Below are 16,611 nucleotides of genomic sequence, written 5' to 3'. Positions count from 1 at the left end.
TTTGGTTATAAAATTCTGAAAGGAAAAGTAATGTATTCACGTAAGCGACAATAAATAAATGAATAAAAAATAATAATGATAGTAATAACAAGCAATTAAATAGCGAGTTTCGTCGTGCCCGGAGTGTCCCCGGCCTCACAACGTATGCCAGCTGAGTTAGGCTCCAGCTTCATCCGCCGTGACCCGCCAGGGCGGATGAAGCGGCAGAAGATGAGTAGCGAGTGTGTCAAGTCCAAAGAACTTCAATGCCCACAATGCCTTGCTGTTTTCTGAGGTTACCTATCAGTTGGGTGTGTTCTGTTTGGGATTGTACCGTAGAAGAATAATTTAAAGCGATAGTGGCAGTTTCACGTGTTCTCACACAAAGTATCATTAACATTGATATCGTCGTTGTCAGGCTACATGTCACTGAAAGATATCGATTATTGGATACGCTTCACACCAATACTGACACAAGTTCTCCTTTAAATGTTTGAGTCACTGTATTGGATGTAAACCAATAGCAACAGCGGACGAGATTCGTTGCAGTTGAACTTTGAACCTTGACCTCCTTTCATAATTCTGATGTTATCAGGAAGAAAAGCCGCACCGGAACAGGGAAAAAGGATTCCGTCCACCACCCCAGTTTTTATCCCTGCAAAAGTCTTGGAGCGGGAATGAAGCGACTCATGTTCGTTCTGATCACTGCTTATGTCTCAGCGCCTGTTGTTCTTTATCTGTTTCCATGGATTCTGGGACATGCGATATTTTCTCATCTGTGTAAGTAGCATATGGTTCAATATTTGACAAGTAAGGCAATATTCGTGCTACACAAACGTCCCTATCGACCCCTGTTTGTTCCAAATGCAGTCTAACCAGTCATGCGCGGCAGTGGTGCGCATGCGCAGTCAAAGTAAACAATGAGGCGTGCAATCGAACCAACACCACTTGTCACAACGTCAAGACAAGTGGTCATCATGATTTAAATATATCTACTTCATCCGTTGCAAAAATTGAGGACCAATCAACATTTATGGGCACTCTTGAGAACCAAACCAACACTTTTGTGCGCACCTCTGAAATCAGTTCTGAAATACAGTAACTATCTATAGGAGACTTGGCCTAAAAGGAGATGTGGAAAAACAGCTGTGTAGGTGGCTTATTTATTCCACACCAGTCATCTAGGACAAGATAAGTTTTGACAAAATATGTTATGGTTCAGTGTGAAATCAGAAGGGCATCCATCAAAGTGCATACCTTTGTCAATCAATTTTTATATACAGTACATTAATTTCTAACACAAATTATAACATATGAATAGTCACATGAATATATCCACCATGTCCCAGGCTGCAATCCTCTATGTCCAAGTTTTGTGAAAATCAATCTGGTAATTTTTATGTAATTGATAAAACTAAATGTTTTTACATAGAAAAATAATTCTGACTCTACCCCATTTATATGTATGTACTCTAAAATTGTGTGCATTCTTTCTTGTGTAGGCTAATTCAATCCACCATGTTTCTTCAAAATCTGTGAGATAATTCAGGTATAATTAATATCAAAAAAGCATCTCTTGATATGTTAAGGAAAGAAGAAAACTTACATCATTTATCATTTTTTCTTAATCCACTTAAAAATGCAATGACCTCTCTCCTGTCCTATATCCAAACCCTTCTATGTTTCACGAAAATCCAGCTTTTTGAAACAGTTTTTTGCATAATCCAAAGCAGGGGATTATGGAAGGGGAAACATTCCCTTCCTGGTCAACATACTCATGCAGTATGATATGAAACAATACTGTACATGCTGCAATACATATAATGTATACAGTTTAATAAAAATCTCTATTATACGGTGTAACACAATGTAGTAGGCGTGATTATGGGATATGCTGAAATGCAAGACAGAGAAATCAAACTGACCTTCACTTCTCTGATCCGCAGTGAGGTTTCCATTCTTTGTGGATCTCAGCAGACCTGAAGATGTACTGAATCATACATGCAACTTCTACCTCAACACAGAGGAGGGGATCTCAGTGGGTGTCTGGTAAGTCTTTTGTGAGTTCCACTTTGGTGTCTTCAGCTACAACAGTGGGTGATGACCACATATTTGACACATGTGGCTCCTGAGTGCTGAATCAACCCTACTGGATTAAATGGGACCATATTTGTTTGCCTTTAACATTCTGTCGTTTTGTCTCAAAGGCATACACTCCCTGCCAGCCAATGGGAAGAGGCCACTGGGAGAAGCCCTGAGTGGTACTGGGAGACGCTTGGAGACGGCAGTCCTGTTATTATCTATCTCCACGGCAACTTAGGGACCAGGTGGGATGAGATCACTAGACAGGCATTTGAATTGGTCCAAACGGAGTCTAGTGGGTATTAGAGGCCTGGGGGTTAATTCACAACCACAATGCATGTGGGGTTTGTGGGCAAATGAGAAAATGCTGCTTTGTGTTCACAAATATTTTCATGTTGTTTCTGCAGGGCTATACACCACAGAGTGGAACTGGTGAAGGTGAAAGATTTAATTCCAGATTATTATTAGTTCTGTTTCAGTTCTCACTTTGGATAATTTAGATTTTTGTGTTTTTCAGATTTTAAGTGCTGTAGGATATCATGTCTTATCTTTAGACTACAGAGGTAAGATACTTATTTTTGCATTTCAAGTGACTGCTGCAACTCTCAATTCACATTTTAACAACTAAAACCACATTTTTATTAAGTTTGTTCAGCTGTTAAATAGTTCGTGTATGATGTCATCATTGCTCTATTCCATCATCCATTATTGTGAAGTTTCATGAATGTCTTCTCATGAGGTTTTGGAGACTCCAGTGGAGAGCCAAGTGAAGCAGGATTGACCAGTGACGCCCTCTACCTGTACCAGTGGGTAAAGAAGCAAACCAGTGGCAGTGTTGTGTGTCTGTGGGGACACTCGCTTGGTACTGGGTCAGTATCTGTAGACATGGTCAGAAGCCATGATGGATATTAGTAAAAACACTGAAAAACTGAATTCATTTGTTTTTCTTTTAGAGTAGCAACCAATACTGCAATCAAAGTACAAGAGCAAGGTTAGTTAACCTTGTTATACCATGAGGCCATTAATATTAACTGATTAATGGTTGAGGGGAAGTAGGGAGAATTTTCTTAGTCAGCAAAATGTTTTTGTAGATTCCTCAGAGGTTGAGTCAGAAGCAACATCTTACCCAAGAAGACGCTCGTTCAATTCAGGCTTGAGAAACCTCTTGGATGAGAACGAAATATCTTCACACCACAAATAGAAGCTTGTTTGCTTCTGCTTAAAAATTCAAGGATTATATAACCGTTTATTACTCATATTACTTATCTGACTCTTCTTTTGCTGAGCCAGTTGAAATTTTAATTCCATACCCCATCAGTTAAATTCTTCTAATCATATCTTTATATTCAGGGTCTATCATTGATGCTTTAATCCTCGAAGCTCCTTATACAAGAATTGGAAAAGTTGTAGCAGATCATCCACTTACTAAGGTGAGGTCACTTTTGTATTTTGCACCCCTTGGGCTGCTTACATGGATGTTGTTTTTGTTCTAGTTTTTACTGCTAATGGCATTATTTATGGGAAATGAATAAGAATTTAAAATAACAGTGAAATATTCATTACACCAGAATTGGATTTGAACCACCAGACAATTGATGTTTAAGTCACATCTTCCAGTGAATCTCAACTGCTTCATCTGAGGCCTTCAATTCTATTATTTCTTTTAATTTAGTTAAAAGGTTGTATTTTCTTTTTTCCATAGTATAATACAAATACACTGTTTATAATCTACATTTGTTTTATAAGAGGAACACTGTATCTTAAAATTGTTTTCCAGATGTACACATTTCTTCCAGGATTTGAGAGCTTGGTTTGGTCGATATTGGAGATGAACGACATTGTCTTTGCAAATGATAAAAAGTAAGTATGCATTTTTAGCGTTTGTTTCTATTAATATAAGATTAATATTACAGAATTTAGCGTCCTTCAATACCGACAGAAGTTTATAAATGAATGGAATTTTATTAATTAAATTAAATTCATTTCTGACAGAATGTATGTTTCATCTTAATATCTCCATAGTGTAAGGGCACTGGCCAGTTCCCTTCTTATCTTGCATGCAGAGGACGATAACATCGTACCATATCACATGGGTCTAGAGGTGCAGTAGCTCTTTGTCTATGCCCCTTTTAACCTTTGCTCCCTCATCTCTAAATTACGGATATTTTTGTCTCTAGCTGTACAACATAGCACTTCAGGCTAAGAAGGAATACAACACAGATGCTCACGTTGAAATGATCTCCTACAGTGCAAATCTTGGATTATCTCACAATGACATCTACTTAGATCCCAAGCTGCCCAACGTGGTTCGGTGAGTTTTCTGGGAACTGTAACAAACACTTATGAATGTGCTACAAAAAGAATGTCCTGTTTGATTATTTAATGTTTAGCAAAGCAAACAGCAAAAGGCGAGAACACATTAATTACAAGAGGGAGAGGAAGCTAATAAATATCATATAAAAAAATGTCACAGTGATTTATTAAGCAAAGGTTTATTGTACACAGATATCGTGTATTGTTTTATTGGCGAACTATTTAATATAAAAACATGTTTAATGTTTTAGTGATAAATTATTCATTACAAACGCATAGTGTTTTATGAATGAACTATCCATTTATTGTCTACCGCTTCATTCGCCGTGGCGGTTTGTGGGGGGCTTGAGCCTATCCCAGTGAGACGGGGGAACTATATATTACTTATTTTGCGTTTTAAGAAATTTAAAATCTTCAATCTTTGCTTTAATTTTGGAGACACGACTGTTATAGCCTATTAGCCTGTCAGTAAGGAAAGATTAATTATATTCAGCAATGGGATATTAATTGAAAGACTTCTTTAAGTAATTTAGTTCAACTAAATTTTGTAAAAATGTCATATTTACTTTGTTTTGATTTCAGGGAATTTCTACAACACCTGAGACTGTAGATGGCACCTCCTTCCTCTGGTGACGTCGGTTTCCCATTCAACAGCGTTGCATTTAACATTTTGTAAAGTGACTCCCAGTAGACCATGTTTACAAGTTTACATATTTTATGCATGATCACCTGATAATGTTGTTGATCTTTGAATTGGTTCCATTCATTTGAATAAAAACAGCCAGTTTGAACAATTCGTGTGGCCTTTTCGGCTTTTCCGTTTTCACGTCATCGACAGAAAACACGTTACGGAGATTTTCTCCTTGGACTCAGTGGAATTTATATTCTCTAAAGTAAACTCTTTTAGCAGCAAAGAAATGTCGGGGACCTCAGCGTCAAGGTTTTTTTTGAATGATGGCAAATTTGTCATCGTCAAACATTCATGTGCTCATCCTCATCCGTTGGTTAGCTGGAGGGGTTTACCACAGCGCATGCAGCAATGAGTCCCTTGTCATCTAGCTTGCGCTCTATATTGCCCGTCAGGAAGGTAAAGAAGTGGTCACCAATTGCACTAGCCCTCTGTTGATCTTTATTGCTCCACTGGCACATATTTACCCCTTGAACGTATGCATGTCAAGTTCCTCTTTGAGGCTTTTTGTGTTCATGCTGCCAGCAAGCCTCAGGACCCTCAGCGATGTTCACCTCTGAACTGGCTTTAATATTAGTGGCATCTCTCCTCTGCAGGAACATGGACAAGGCTTTCAGGGTTTGTGGATCCTTCACCAGAGCCAGTTCAATGCGAAAAATCCACTTAGTCACAGTGTACAATATGTACTGCACAATAAGTTTTTATTTCAACACAAGGACAAAATACTAGCTCAAAAATGCACTCTTTCCTTAAAGTAATAATGATATACCAATGCAAACCTTGAGTGTAAACTCTCAGTACAGACAAAGGAACATGCAGTGGAAGCAGCTGCCCTGTTTCCTTAATGCAGAAGCCCACTCAGGTCTTCACTCTGACTCAATTTCCTGCACGTGTTGACGCTAAAGGACTGTAACAGACGATTTCAAACGTGCTTTGACTTCCATGCATTGACAACAAATGAAATCAGGTGCAAATACCGACACACCTCAAAGACGTTTGGTGAGGCGTGCCACTCAAAGGTTGAAACCGCGTTTGTAAAAGTGAGGGCAGCCCTCGTTCGTGAAGCAGATTCACATTTTCTTCACAGCCCGGGCAGTTTCTACGATGGCCTCCCTCGGCTCACTCGGAGGTGGGATCTTCAAGTCGGTTGGTTCGACGCCCCACACCTCAGTTGCGTACTCTGTGATGGTTCTGTCACTGGAGAACTTTCCTGTGGCAGCAATGTTCTTTATCACCATTTTCGTCCAGGCCTTTGGATCCTTCAAGAAGAAAGCACAACAAAGTAAATACAGATTCAGAATTAACTTTTATGTTTTGGGACTCTAAATGTTTGTTGGACAGATCCTTTCATAATTTTTCTAACTAAAGTATGCCCTCTTGTGGTCATATAAAGCTTATTTAATTTTACGATAATCAAATAATTGGGCGAGTTTGGTGAGTTTTTTTTGTTATTACAGAGCCATAGAATAGTGTTAAACATTAGGACAAATATCTAAAGTATAATCTATAGATTACATAACTGTTTCACAAACTGGAAATATCTTTTCCCTAAACTTCAACCAAAGTGCTTTTAGGATTAAACTCTGGGTTCTGGTGTTGTTTACAATGCAGTTAAACACTGCATTGGAGCCTCTAAACTAAAAGTGTTCTTGTATGCCGTGTTGGACACAAGCTTGCAGTGTTACCTGATAAAGGTTGCTGACTTTCTGTTGGCTTTTCATGTAATCCTCAAAGTCTGCAAATACTTTGAAACTGGAGAGAGACAGAAGGTAAATGAATTCTGACAACTCAAGCAAAACAAAATGTGCAGGTGTTTGAAACCATGAGAAAAAGGACAGACTAATTTGTATTGGTAATGTATTTTGATGATTAATACATCATTATCAAATGGAATTGGGCTGCAAAATAAAACATATGTTCCTCACCGGTCATGTTTGAAGAGCATGTTAGTGAGGTCTTTAAAGAGATCTGGATTTTTAGGACTGAAAAATCCACTTGTTATCTGGTCCATCACTTGTTTCAGCTCTGGTATCTTCTTGTAGTATGACATGGCATCATATCTTTAAAAAAAATATGCCAAAGTTCATTTTAATAACTCCAAACAATCCAAAAGTAACTTCACCAGAAGCAACACAATTATTTGGTACCCCTTCTTGTCCAGTTTAGCCACGTCCTCCACTCTCATGCCAAAGATGAAGAGGTTCTCCTCTCCTGCCTCCTCAGCCATCTCCACATTTGCACCATCCATGGTACCAATGGTCAGAGCTCCGTTCAGCATGAACTTCATGTTCCCTGTTCCTGAAGCTTCAGTGCCAGCGGTTGAGATCTGCTCTGACAGATCTGTGGCAGGTATGACTGCGAGGGAAAGAGAGAAGAAATCGTTTTGAAATCTGTGGAGCAACTAGCCTTTTCTCTAGAGTTTAAAACGTTCCAATGACTATTTTCCACACATAGTTGCGTTTTTGCGCTTTATAGTCCTTCATAAAAGGGTCTGTAGTTGTGCTTATGTTGATAAAAGTTGTATAAATGATACCTTTCTCTGCTAGAGAGACCCTGTAGTTCTCCAGGAAGATGACCTTCAGCTTGTTTCCCACCACTGGGTCATTGTTCACGACATCGGCCACCGAGGTGATCAACCTGATGATCAACTTTGCCATGTGATACCCAGGAGCAGCCTGCAGAGGGCGACAGGGGATGTATGACAAGAATACTACAGAACTCATGGCCAGTTTTTTATGGAATTTGTCCACCTTCAGCTCCTCCTACCTTTCCCCCAATGATCACAGTTCGTGGTACAAAAGGTGCAGTTGGGTTCATTCTGATGCCTTACGAGACAAAAAATAAGACAGAAACCATTTAAAATGAAGCAGTTTCAGAAGAGATGATTCCCTACAAATAAAAATTCAGACTGCAATTGGCATAAACAAATTGCCTCTTTGTTTATTCCAGAGAATACTGTGTCATTACTTTAGTGTGCAGCTCCGGAAAAGTTTGTTGACTGAGGAACTTGGCACGCCTTTCCTAACACAGGAAATAGGACCACAGCTCTGGCTGTAGATTCATATTTTATGATAGATACGCAGAGTCTTCCTAATTTAACTTTTCTGTTTCATGCAGTTCAAGGATGCTGAACTGGTATTCTGCTTTTTTCTACAAGTACAGAATATTACATTTTATGTGAAAAGTAATGGGTTTGTATGCTGGGAAAGTATTTGAGTAATTTGTATGTTGGACAAAACAAAAAATGATTTCCTGTTTATGAAAATACCCACATCAAGAAACGTCCGCTTGCGTTAACATTGGCTAACTTGTGGTGGCTTGTGAAATATTCTGACACTTAACTAATAAATGGTTTCACATACGGTTGTACATGGCGATGATGTGCAGGCAGTTCAGCAGCTGCCTCTTGTACTCATGGATTCTTTTCACATGGACGTCAAACATGGATGATGGGTTTATTTTCACCCTGTACTCCTTCTCCAGGTACTGGGCAAATTTCACCTTGTTGTCCTGTGAGAAAAAGTGAAAAACATGGTGGGAAGGAGTTATTCATGCAGATAAGAGTGCTGTCAGTACAACCTGCCCGGACTCGTACTTAAAATGCAATTATGTAATACACGCACCCATTAATCAGATTGGAATGTGCCTGGAATGGGCATCACAAATGAAAGACATGGGTTCAAGATGCAACAAGACATTTACCCCTTCACTGTGCATGAATGGCAACATTACGCAATCAATGCATAATAAAAACACAAACTAACAGCACTCAGAACATTGTGTTTCTCTTTTCTTTGTAAAAGTGTCAGTGTTAAAACAATATTTAACAACTGGAATAACTGGACTGACATACTAATTTTCAGCGTTCCATCCAATTTCCATCCAATTTTTAATTGAATTTGATCAGAAATAGCTTGAAATGCAAATCGCCTGAATAAACTGGGGTAAACGGACTCTGCTACGTTACCTGTTTGACTTTGGAGACATCTCGGATGAGGGTAGCATCATCAACAAAATCATTCAGTTTCTGAAGCTGGCTGAGGTCCTTCACATAATCCTCCCCAATGACCTACAGAGAAATTAAAGATTACAATAAACTGAGTGAAAAACTCACTGTTTACTCCATCTGATATTTACTTGGGCTGGAAAAGAATTCGATCATGCAACAGTTGGAGAAATACGGTTGAGGATTCTGGGGTCTTAACTGTGACAACATCTCTCGTTTATTTGTTTCTCGGGCGACTCAAACAGACCTCAGCGATGAGCTCAGCCAGTCCGGGGTTGCAGAGCAGCAGCCAGCGCCTGGGCGTGATGCCATTGGTCTTGTTCTGAAACTTCTTTGGTTCTAGATCGCTGAAATTACGGAATCTGTTGAGGACATAGCACAAAAAATAGGTCTGCTGAATGACAACTGGTGGGAGGGTTGAGATTCCAACAGGAAAGATCCTAATGAATTTTGAAGTGGATCCAAATGAACGGGCAGATCCAAGAATTTTCACATTTTTGGCCATTTCTTATTTGGTGGTTGTTTGATACCTGGTTGATGTACAGCAGGTTTAATAAACATCAAATGTCAAATTGACATTTTTTCTAAAGTAGTTGAGAACACTTCAAAATGACGCTACCATATAATTAAGGCTTGTCTTGTATTTTACTTAATATTTCCAGTAGCAGACACTGAAAAACAACAGGTTTGAACCAGTATTTAAAATTCACAGATAAGTGTAAGAAAACTGTAATGCTTCATGATGATAATTTATTAATAACAAACAGACTTAATTTCTGTGGTTACTTTCAGAACTCTCAAAAACAAAAAAACATGAACTTCAGCTTTTGAACTCATTGCTTAGAATAATCTTTTCAGTTTCTGTTTCCAGATTGTGTCTGACTTTCTCTGTAACAGCCGTGTCATTGAAGCTCTCGTTGCACCTTTCTCCATATTTATAGTCGTGATACATCAAAATGTGTCTGAAGTCTGTTTCGTGACAAATAATGCTACAGATTTTACTGCGTTTCTTTGTGTTTCCATCATCTTACACTTGAGTCTTGATGATGTTGGAGTGTATCTCAGCAACTCCATTAACAGCATGAGATCCCACGATGCACAAGTGTGCCATGTTCACCCTCTTGCATCCGTCTTCTTCAATCAGAGACATTTTCCTCAGTTTGTCCATGTCATCTGGAAACAGCGCTGCGATCCTCTGCAGTGACAACACAGACATGTTTTAACACAGTGGTTTGTTCTTAACTTGTAATGAAAGTAGCAAAAATCAAATATTGTGGAGAGTGACATGACCCTGGATTTTACCTTAAGGTAGGAAAAAAGCTTTTATGCCTCAGCTCTGTCTTTGGACACCTTCAGATGTGTGACCACCATCATCAGGTAGTATTTGAAGAAGTACTTGAGTATTTTCCATCTCAAAACAATTTGCCCATGCCAGTTATAATCTATTCTAATGATTGTGCGTCATGTGAAGTTGTAACTCAAACACAAACTTTTTATTTCTTTTACGTTTTAGCCAATCTCTTCTTTGATATAGATTTTTTTTTACTTCTCTTTGCCTTTTAGGCTTATTGGAACCCAATAAATATAAGAACTAAGGAAAATCCTTTTTCCCACCATAAAATGTGATGTCCACACACATGAATACCTGATCCTAAGGTGTTAAACTACCCATGTATGAACAAATATTGATGTTTTACCATTTTGCACAATGATGGGGAAGGATTTGGTTTCAGGTTATGCTATGTTTTGTGTGTAGGTGTAATGGAAAACTAGTTTTTTATTTATACGTTAGCAGATTACTTAAGGTGTGGGGCTTGAGTTTGTGTTTATCCTCTGTACGTACATCCAGGTGGATCTGGTTGATCTGGTAGATTATTTGGAGGTGTCTGGGCAGAAGGGTCTCCAGCAGATCCACAGGCCAGCGCTCCAGAGCCTCTGGGAGGACCGTGTGGTTGGTGTAGGCGAAGGTGCGCCGAGTGAGATCCCAGGCCTGCAGCACAGGATGCATCACATTTAATAGTTGGTTATTTTTGAATAATGGCAGGCTTAATACTGTATGTCATTTACTCTGAATATTGTTAACAAACTAGTGATTCAGTCTGAATTTTAACGATCACCGTGTCATACAGATATTTTCGTTTTATTTGTCAAGCTTTGTGCTGTTTTTTGACCTCCTCTGGGCCTTATGTAAACTACCTACAGAGTATGGTCTAAAGTCCATGGTGCAAGTGCATTTATGACATGTCCAACTTTCATTTGCTTCAAGTGGTGACGTGATTAAACGAATCAGTGTGTCCTCTACCATTCCCTTTAGAAGTCAGGTGGGCCTGTTCCTGATGCATTTCTATTCAAACAGCACTAGATGTGTTGATGAAGGATCATGTTTCACCTATATCCTGTCAACAACTCCATTTTGATTAATAATTGATGGACTACAGGTGGATGAAATGAAATCACTTGGAATAATGGATAATAAACCATAGATTACATCACTGCAGCGGTCCTCTAATAGCAGATGTCACAAGTGCATCTCTGCAGTCAGTGCCAAACTACACTTATTCATTTATTATGTCAAATCCACTTCTCACCCACCGTGTCCCAGTCCAGTTTCTCTATGTCCACAAAGATTCTCATCAGCTCGGGGATGGCCATTGCTGGGTGAGTGTCATTCAACTGGATGGCAACCTGGAAAAAGTGTCATTCTTTAGGAGAAACTGTTCACGTTCATTCTGATTTCCCTAAAATATCTGTTTCCCCTTATCAGGAGAGACCGGATCAGTCCCAGAGCAAAACTGTAATTAATTTGTCTTTTACATGTATCAGTAAATAAGAGGACCAATGCTCACTTTGTCGGGGAAGCTCTCAAAGGAGGTACGGCTGGCGTTGCCCTTCTTAGCAGTCTTGAAGCGGCGGATGATGTCTTGGAGTGTTGCAGCCACAACGAAGTACTCCTGTTTCAGACGGAGTTCTTTCCCCTCAAAGAACTACAGAACAGAAAACTTCATTTTAGAAGTGCTTCTTTTTTTTTACACGGATCATCTGAGAAGACTCATAAATTTCATACAATGACTTGTGTGTCATTCAGCTCACATTGTCATTTGGGTAGAGGACGCGGGAGATGTTCTCTGCCAGATTTCTGTCCAGAACAGCCTCAATATAATCTCCAACATTAACTACAAGCAGGTGAAGCACACTTTGGTTATATTTTTACATACTGCATCCATATTACACATTATACAGCTTCCTTAAACTTTGGAGAAGAACCAACAGCAGTAATTAAAATGTTTGGCAAGGCCAACATCTTTTTGCAAGCTGCCACTGTTGCAGCCGTTTCCTTCTTTCTTGCTAAAGTTTTGTGGTGAAACGTGAAAGAAAATGTAGAGGACGTTTTGCAAAAGTAGGTTTATAATAGAAATTACACTCACAGTCTCTCAGATTAAAATCATTGGGGGCACGTGCAGACCACAGCCTCATGGTGTTCACTGTGTTGTTCATGTAGCCGGGGATGGGTGTGTCATAAGGCATTGCCAAAACCACCTGGAAAGATAAAAGATAACCTCATACTAAGAATCTATGAATCTATCCAATGCTAGCAGCTACTTTCCTCTTTCTCATGGTCAAACTTTGATGACTTATTGTCATCAGTTGTTGTAATCGTATTTGTCCTTGTACCTGAGTGTCGACCCATTTGGAGCCATCTCTTGTTTCTTCCACTCTTCCATAGAAATGAACTGGCAACATGTATTCTGGACGTGCTTTCTCCCATGGGTTTCCATGTCTCAGCCAATCATCTGCCTCCTCCACCTTGAGTCCAGAGTAAAGATAAAAAGCCTTACTTCGATAAATAGTACATATAGCCAGGCCCAAAAATAAAAGAATATCTTATCTGGCTTTGCAAACAGTAGATTTAAGATAAAAATACTTCCCTCCAACATTACAGTGATTAGAGTGATATTTGAAGCTCAATCACATCCATGAAGAGATTAGATGTAGAGTAAATTTGCAAACTCTCAGCACATTTGCTGTGTAACAGCAGCAGGGATTAGACGAGTAGCCCAGGTTAATCTATTCCAGAGAGACAACTCTGAGCTTAACTCCAGTTCAGTGTTCAGAGGTACATACGTATTTACACTGAGGGTTTGAACAGCAGATAGCCATCTTCAGCTCAGGGGGTCTCTTATCATACATATAGGAAGGTTTATTTGGCTTTTTAATCTAAAATCAACCGACGCAAGGAGCTTGAACCATTTCAATGCAGATCACAAACTGAGTGGCCGTTAATGATTAGCTTGTGATGTGTTCTGACCCAATTCATTTCTACTTTGTCCCTTTGTCCAAACAGCTGCATGACATAATCATGCACTAGAGGCAGTGTGTTTCTAGGGATATATCTCATGATTGTGCATTAAAGCTAATTTCGGAAGTCAGGTAGCAGCTGGAAATGTTATGGTGAAGTAAAATCTGTCTCAAACATGGTTTACCTGCCAGCCATCTCTTATCTTCTGGTTAAAGATTCCATATTCATATCGAATTCCATAACCATACGCTGCCAGACCCAAAGTGGCCATAGAATCCAGGAAACATGCTGTAACAGGATGTGAGATAAAATCAAACTCTGCAGAGCTGAACTGAGAAAGAAAATGACTGTCACTGTGAGAAGTGCAGATGAGGGTTCATTTGGTCATTTACACATTGTGTTACAACATTCCTGTGGCTTCAAGTTCCTTCACAGTAGTATTTAACGGAAAACTGACGAAATGGCCTTAACATAATAGAGCATTGTTATGATGTAGAGATATTCACATGCTGGTCCTTTGTTCATTTTAATTCCTGTTTAACTTCTCACCTGCTAGTCTCCCCAGTCCTCCATTTCCTAAACCAGCATCCTCCTCCATGTCCTCCAGCTCCTCCATGTCCAGGCCGAGCTACAACAGGAAGAAGCACTTAAGCCACCTGTTGGAATCTTTATTTTACTGGTTAAAAACAAACCAGCCCAGCCAACAAAGCATTTTGTTGCCTGACTGATCTGTCATCTGACCTGGTAAATGGCTTCATCACAGGCATTCTGCAGCCCCAGGTTGATCATGGTGTTTTGGAGTGTCCTGCCCATGTAGAACTCCAGAGAGAGATAATACACCCTCTGGATATGGGAAATAAAGAAATAAAGCATACATAGAGACTTCTGTTGGAAGTATATATTTAAGATAACCGCTGCCTCATTATGGTGCAGATTCGGAGAGCTGCAGGAAATTAATGCAACAGGAATCAGCAATTATTTTCCTGCACAAACTACAGTGTGAAGATACAGATTTGACTTTAATGCAACTGAAACAGGCAGAAGAATAAGATATTTGGAGTAAATGTACATTAGACTAAAAGCAGTTAACCCTCTGAGGTACATGGATTTTTTAAAGGTTTTTTTTTCCGTGTGTGTGATAAACTAGAGTAGAAATGAATTCTGAATGTTCTGTAAACTCTCCTCTTCCTCATCATACTGTCCTGTCATACCATTTGACTTACAGCAACCAATAGGATGCTGAGAAAAGAGCTCATCGTCTGCCTCCTTGTATGGTTTGGCGAGTTTGACTTGAACACAGGAGGTGAAATATTCACACTTTTGGTAATTTAATTGTTTGAAAAATGCTTTTTTTTAAATGTCACTGCTACCTCAGTGCATCAAATATTAGAAACATGTTTCTAAAAATTCTGAAATGTTGCATTGTCATCAAAGAGGAATATAAAAAATGTAAAGAATGAAGTGTAGCTGACACTAAGGTGTCTGCTCCTTTACCTTTGGGTCTACTTCATAGTAAAACTGCTGTGTTCTGATCCATCTCCCCACCAGGTGATCTCTCACAGTGTGAGCCAGGGCAAAGTAATAATCCCTGGGTGTTGCAATGTTTCTGTCTTTCACCAGAGTGAAGTGCAGGTGACGGTTGAAGCCCTTCTTCAGCTCTGCTACATTCTCCACTCCCACGATTCCCCTGATGCTGATTTGCTTGCGCTTTTCCTGGTCTGTGAGAGGTTTGGCCATGATGGCTGGGTAGGTCGGTCCTGAATATCGGTAGCTGTCCTGCCTGGAAGTGGAGCTGAAAGGTAAGATGGTGTCAGCTTTTCCTGCAGCAGTCTCCTCCCTCAGCTGCTTGTCATTGGTGAGTGCAGAGGGAGGGTGTCTCTCCGCCGGCCCCTGAGCTGAGCAACAGGAAAAGACTACAGGTATGAGGAACTCAAAAGTTTTTTGTAGTCCAGGAGTGTAGTTTAAAGATAAATTACATTTTATCATCTCAAAATGATGATATGAAATGAAGGAGATAGTTTTTTTTAGCCTCTTTTTGGATTTCTTGTGTTGGTGTGATTAATACTTCATGGCTGTTCATGAAACTTGATGGATGATATTGTCTCAAAGAAGGAGTTCCAGATATAGAATTGGATTAGTGATTTATTTTTTTTTAACACATGAAGTAAGGAATTTGCCTTTGGGGTTAACATAATTAAAATAGAATGATTGTTGTCACAGATGACAAATAGTTTGTCGTTCCAAAAGGTTTACAGTGAATTACATTATGACAAAAATACAAGACAATGAACATGCAGCTCTGTCTCTATAAAAGAGGTGGCTTTTGCTGCCAAGTTTTTAACTGGAATGATTACCCACAGTATTTGGATTTCGAGGATTCTTGGGTCACTAAATGAATGAAAAAGTTAGATCCTGAGGAAAACCACCATTGTTGAATTTTTCTTTTTTTGGTGGTTATTTTTGGGTTTTTTTTTCCAAATTTAACTATCAAAATAATAATGATCCAAAGTGCCTGTTTTTATGGTCAAAAAAGATGGAAAACTTATAATACAAGTTAAAGTAAATTATCTAACCTTTAAAACTTTTCCTAATTCTAATATTCAGTTCCTTACAGAACTTTAAAAGCACTGGTGAAGCTGAAGATATTATTTAACCTTTCTTTTGCATATGTGTAAATTCACATCAAATATAAATGACTGTAGTTCATAACTGTTCAACTCAACATCTTCTGAATTAGTCTAATGAGATTAAATCTGACGCATAAAGTACATCTAATTTTGCACCTTCTTTGAATTTTCATGATATATTTTTCAGTATTGGTTTCATGCTCACTGCATTAAACAAAGATATCAATTATGTTCATTTTATAAACACAGCAGCTGATTATGTATTCAAGAAAATCTGTCTTGGCTCTTTTGTACAGTGTAATATAACGAACATATGTCAGTTTGGCCCCTAGCCCAAGATTCTTGTTATTTCATTAGATCAAGCTGATTAAAATCCTGTCATGAAAAACTGAAATTAAACTACATTAATTTTAGGACATTCATAAAAGGACCCCTTTAAGAAAATAAAGCAGAAATATTCCAAGAAAACTTTATTCACATCTATTTATTGAATATTCACACATACAAAAACAATCATTTTACACTTGAGATCATAATTATAGCATTAATATGATAATGATTGACATATAATAATAACAACAATTATAATAATCATACAGTAAAAATCATAATAGTAATA

General features: G+C 38.7%; 2 protein-coding genes across 2 annotated transcripts; one reads left to right on the top strand and one right to left on the bottom strand.

Annotated features, from left to right (window-relative positions):
• The first annotated feature begins 428 nt into the window (after nucleotides 1–428).
• On the top strand, nucleotides 429–5,150 carry LOC137611145 (lysophosphatidylserine lipase ABHD12-like). The gene is made up of 12 exons (XM_068339186.1): nucleotides 429–759; nucleotides 1,926–2,028; nucleotides 2,187–2,306; nucleotides 2,469–2,499; nucleotides 2,579–2,624; nucleotides 2,801–2,930; nucleotides 3,015–3,052; nucleotides 3,412–3,491; nucleotides 3,839–3,921; nucleotides 4,084–4,162; nucleotides 4,239–4,372; nucleotides 4,957–5,150. The coding sequence occupies exons 1-12, from the start codon at nucleotides 657–659 to the stop codon at nucleotides 4,982–4,984; spliced, it is 975 nt and encodes a 324-aa protein (XP_068195287.1). The 5' UTR covers nucleotides 429–656; the 3' UTR covers nucleotides 4,985–5,150.
• Nucleotides 5,151–5,728: 578 nt separating this feature from the next.
• On the bottom strand, nucleotides 5,729–15,162 carry pygl (phosphorylase, glycogen, liver). The gene is made up of 20 exons (XM_068338325.1): nucleotides 14,860–15,162; nucleotides 14,107–14,208; nucleotides 13,915–13,993; nucleotides 13,550–13,653; nucleotides 12,741–12,872; nucleotides 12,494–12,605; nucleotides 12,159–12,241; nucleotides 11,915–12,052; nucleotides 11,661–11,753; nucleotides 10,912–11,058; nucleotides 10,100–10,263; nucleotides 9,316–9,430; nucleotides 9,030–9,131; nucleotides 8,425–8,572; nucleotides 7,829–7,887; nucleotides 7,596–7,737; nucleotides 7,210–7,417; nucleotides 6,988–7,122; nucleotides 6,748–6,814; nucleotides 5,729–6,321 (listed from the first exon to the last, which is right to left on the bottom strand). Exons 1-20 carry the CDS (start codon nucleotides 15,100–15,102, stop codon nucleotides 6,133–6,135), a joined length of 2,562 nt encoding a protein of 853 aa, XP_068194426.1. The 5' UTR covers nucleotides 15,103–15,162; the 3' UTR covers nucleotides 5,729–6,132.
• Nucleotides 15,163–16,611: the final 1,449 nt, after the last annotated feature.

Source organism: Antennarius striatus, chromosome 17 (assembly GCF_040054535.1).
Source record: "Antennarius striatus isolate MH-2024 chromosome 17, ASM4005453v1, whole genome shotgun sequence".
NCBI classification, from domain to species: Eukaryota; Metazoa; Chordata; class Actinopteri; order Lophiiformes; family Antennariidae; genus Antennarius; species Antennarius striatus.
Note: the sequence above shows the minus strand (reverse complement) of the source record. Positions and strands in the feature narration are given on the sequence as shown.

Excerpts from the sequence above, each read along its gene's own strand:
- LOC137611145 (XM_068339186.1), top strand. The coding sequence starts at position 657 with ATGAAGCGACTCATGTTCGTTCTGATCACTGCTTATGTCTCAGCGCCT. Across the intron at positions 2,307-2,468 it reads CACGGCAACTTAGGGACCAG|GGCTATACACCACAGAGTGG; the intron begins GTGGGATGAGAT and ends TTGTTTCTGCAG. Across the intron at positions 3,492-3,838 it reads CAGATCATCCACTTACTAAG|ATGTACACATTTCTTCCAGG; the intron begins GTGAGGTCACTT and ends ATTGTTTTCCAG.
- pygl (XM_068338325.1), bottom strand. The coding sequence starts at position 15,102 with ATGGCCAAACCTCTCACAGACCAGGAAAAGCGCAAGCAAATCAGCATC. Across the intron at positions 13,654-13,914 it reads AGGACTGGGGAGACTAGCAG|CATGTTTCCTGGATTCTATG; the intron begins GTGAGAAGTTAA and ends ATCCTGTTACAG. Across the intron at positions 9,132-9,315 it reads TGGCTGAGCTCATCGCTGAG|GTCATTGGGGAGGATTATGT; the intron begins GTCTGTTTGAGT and ends ATTTCTCTGTAG.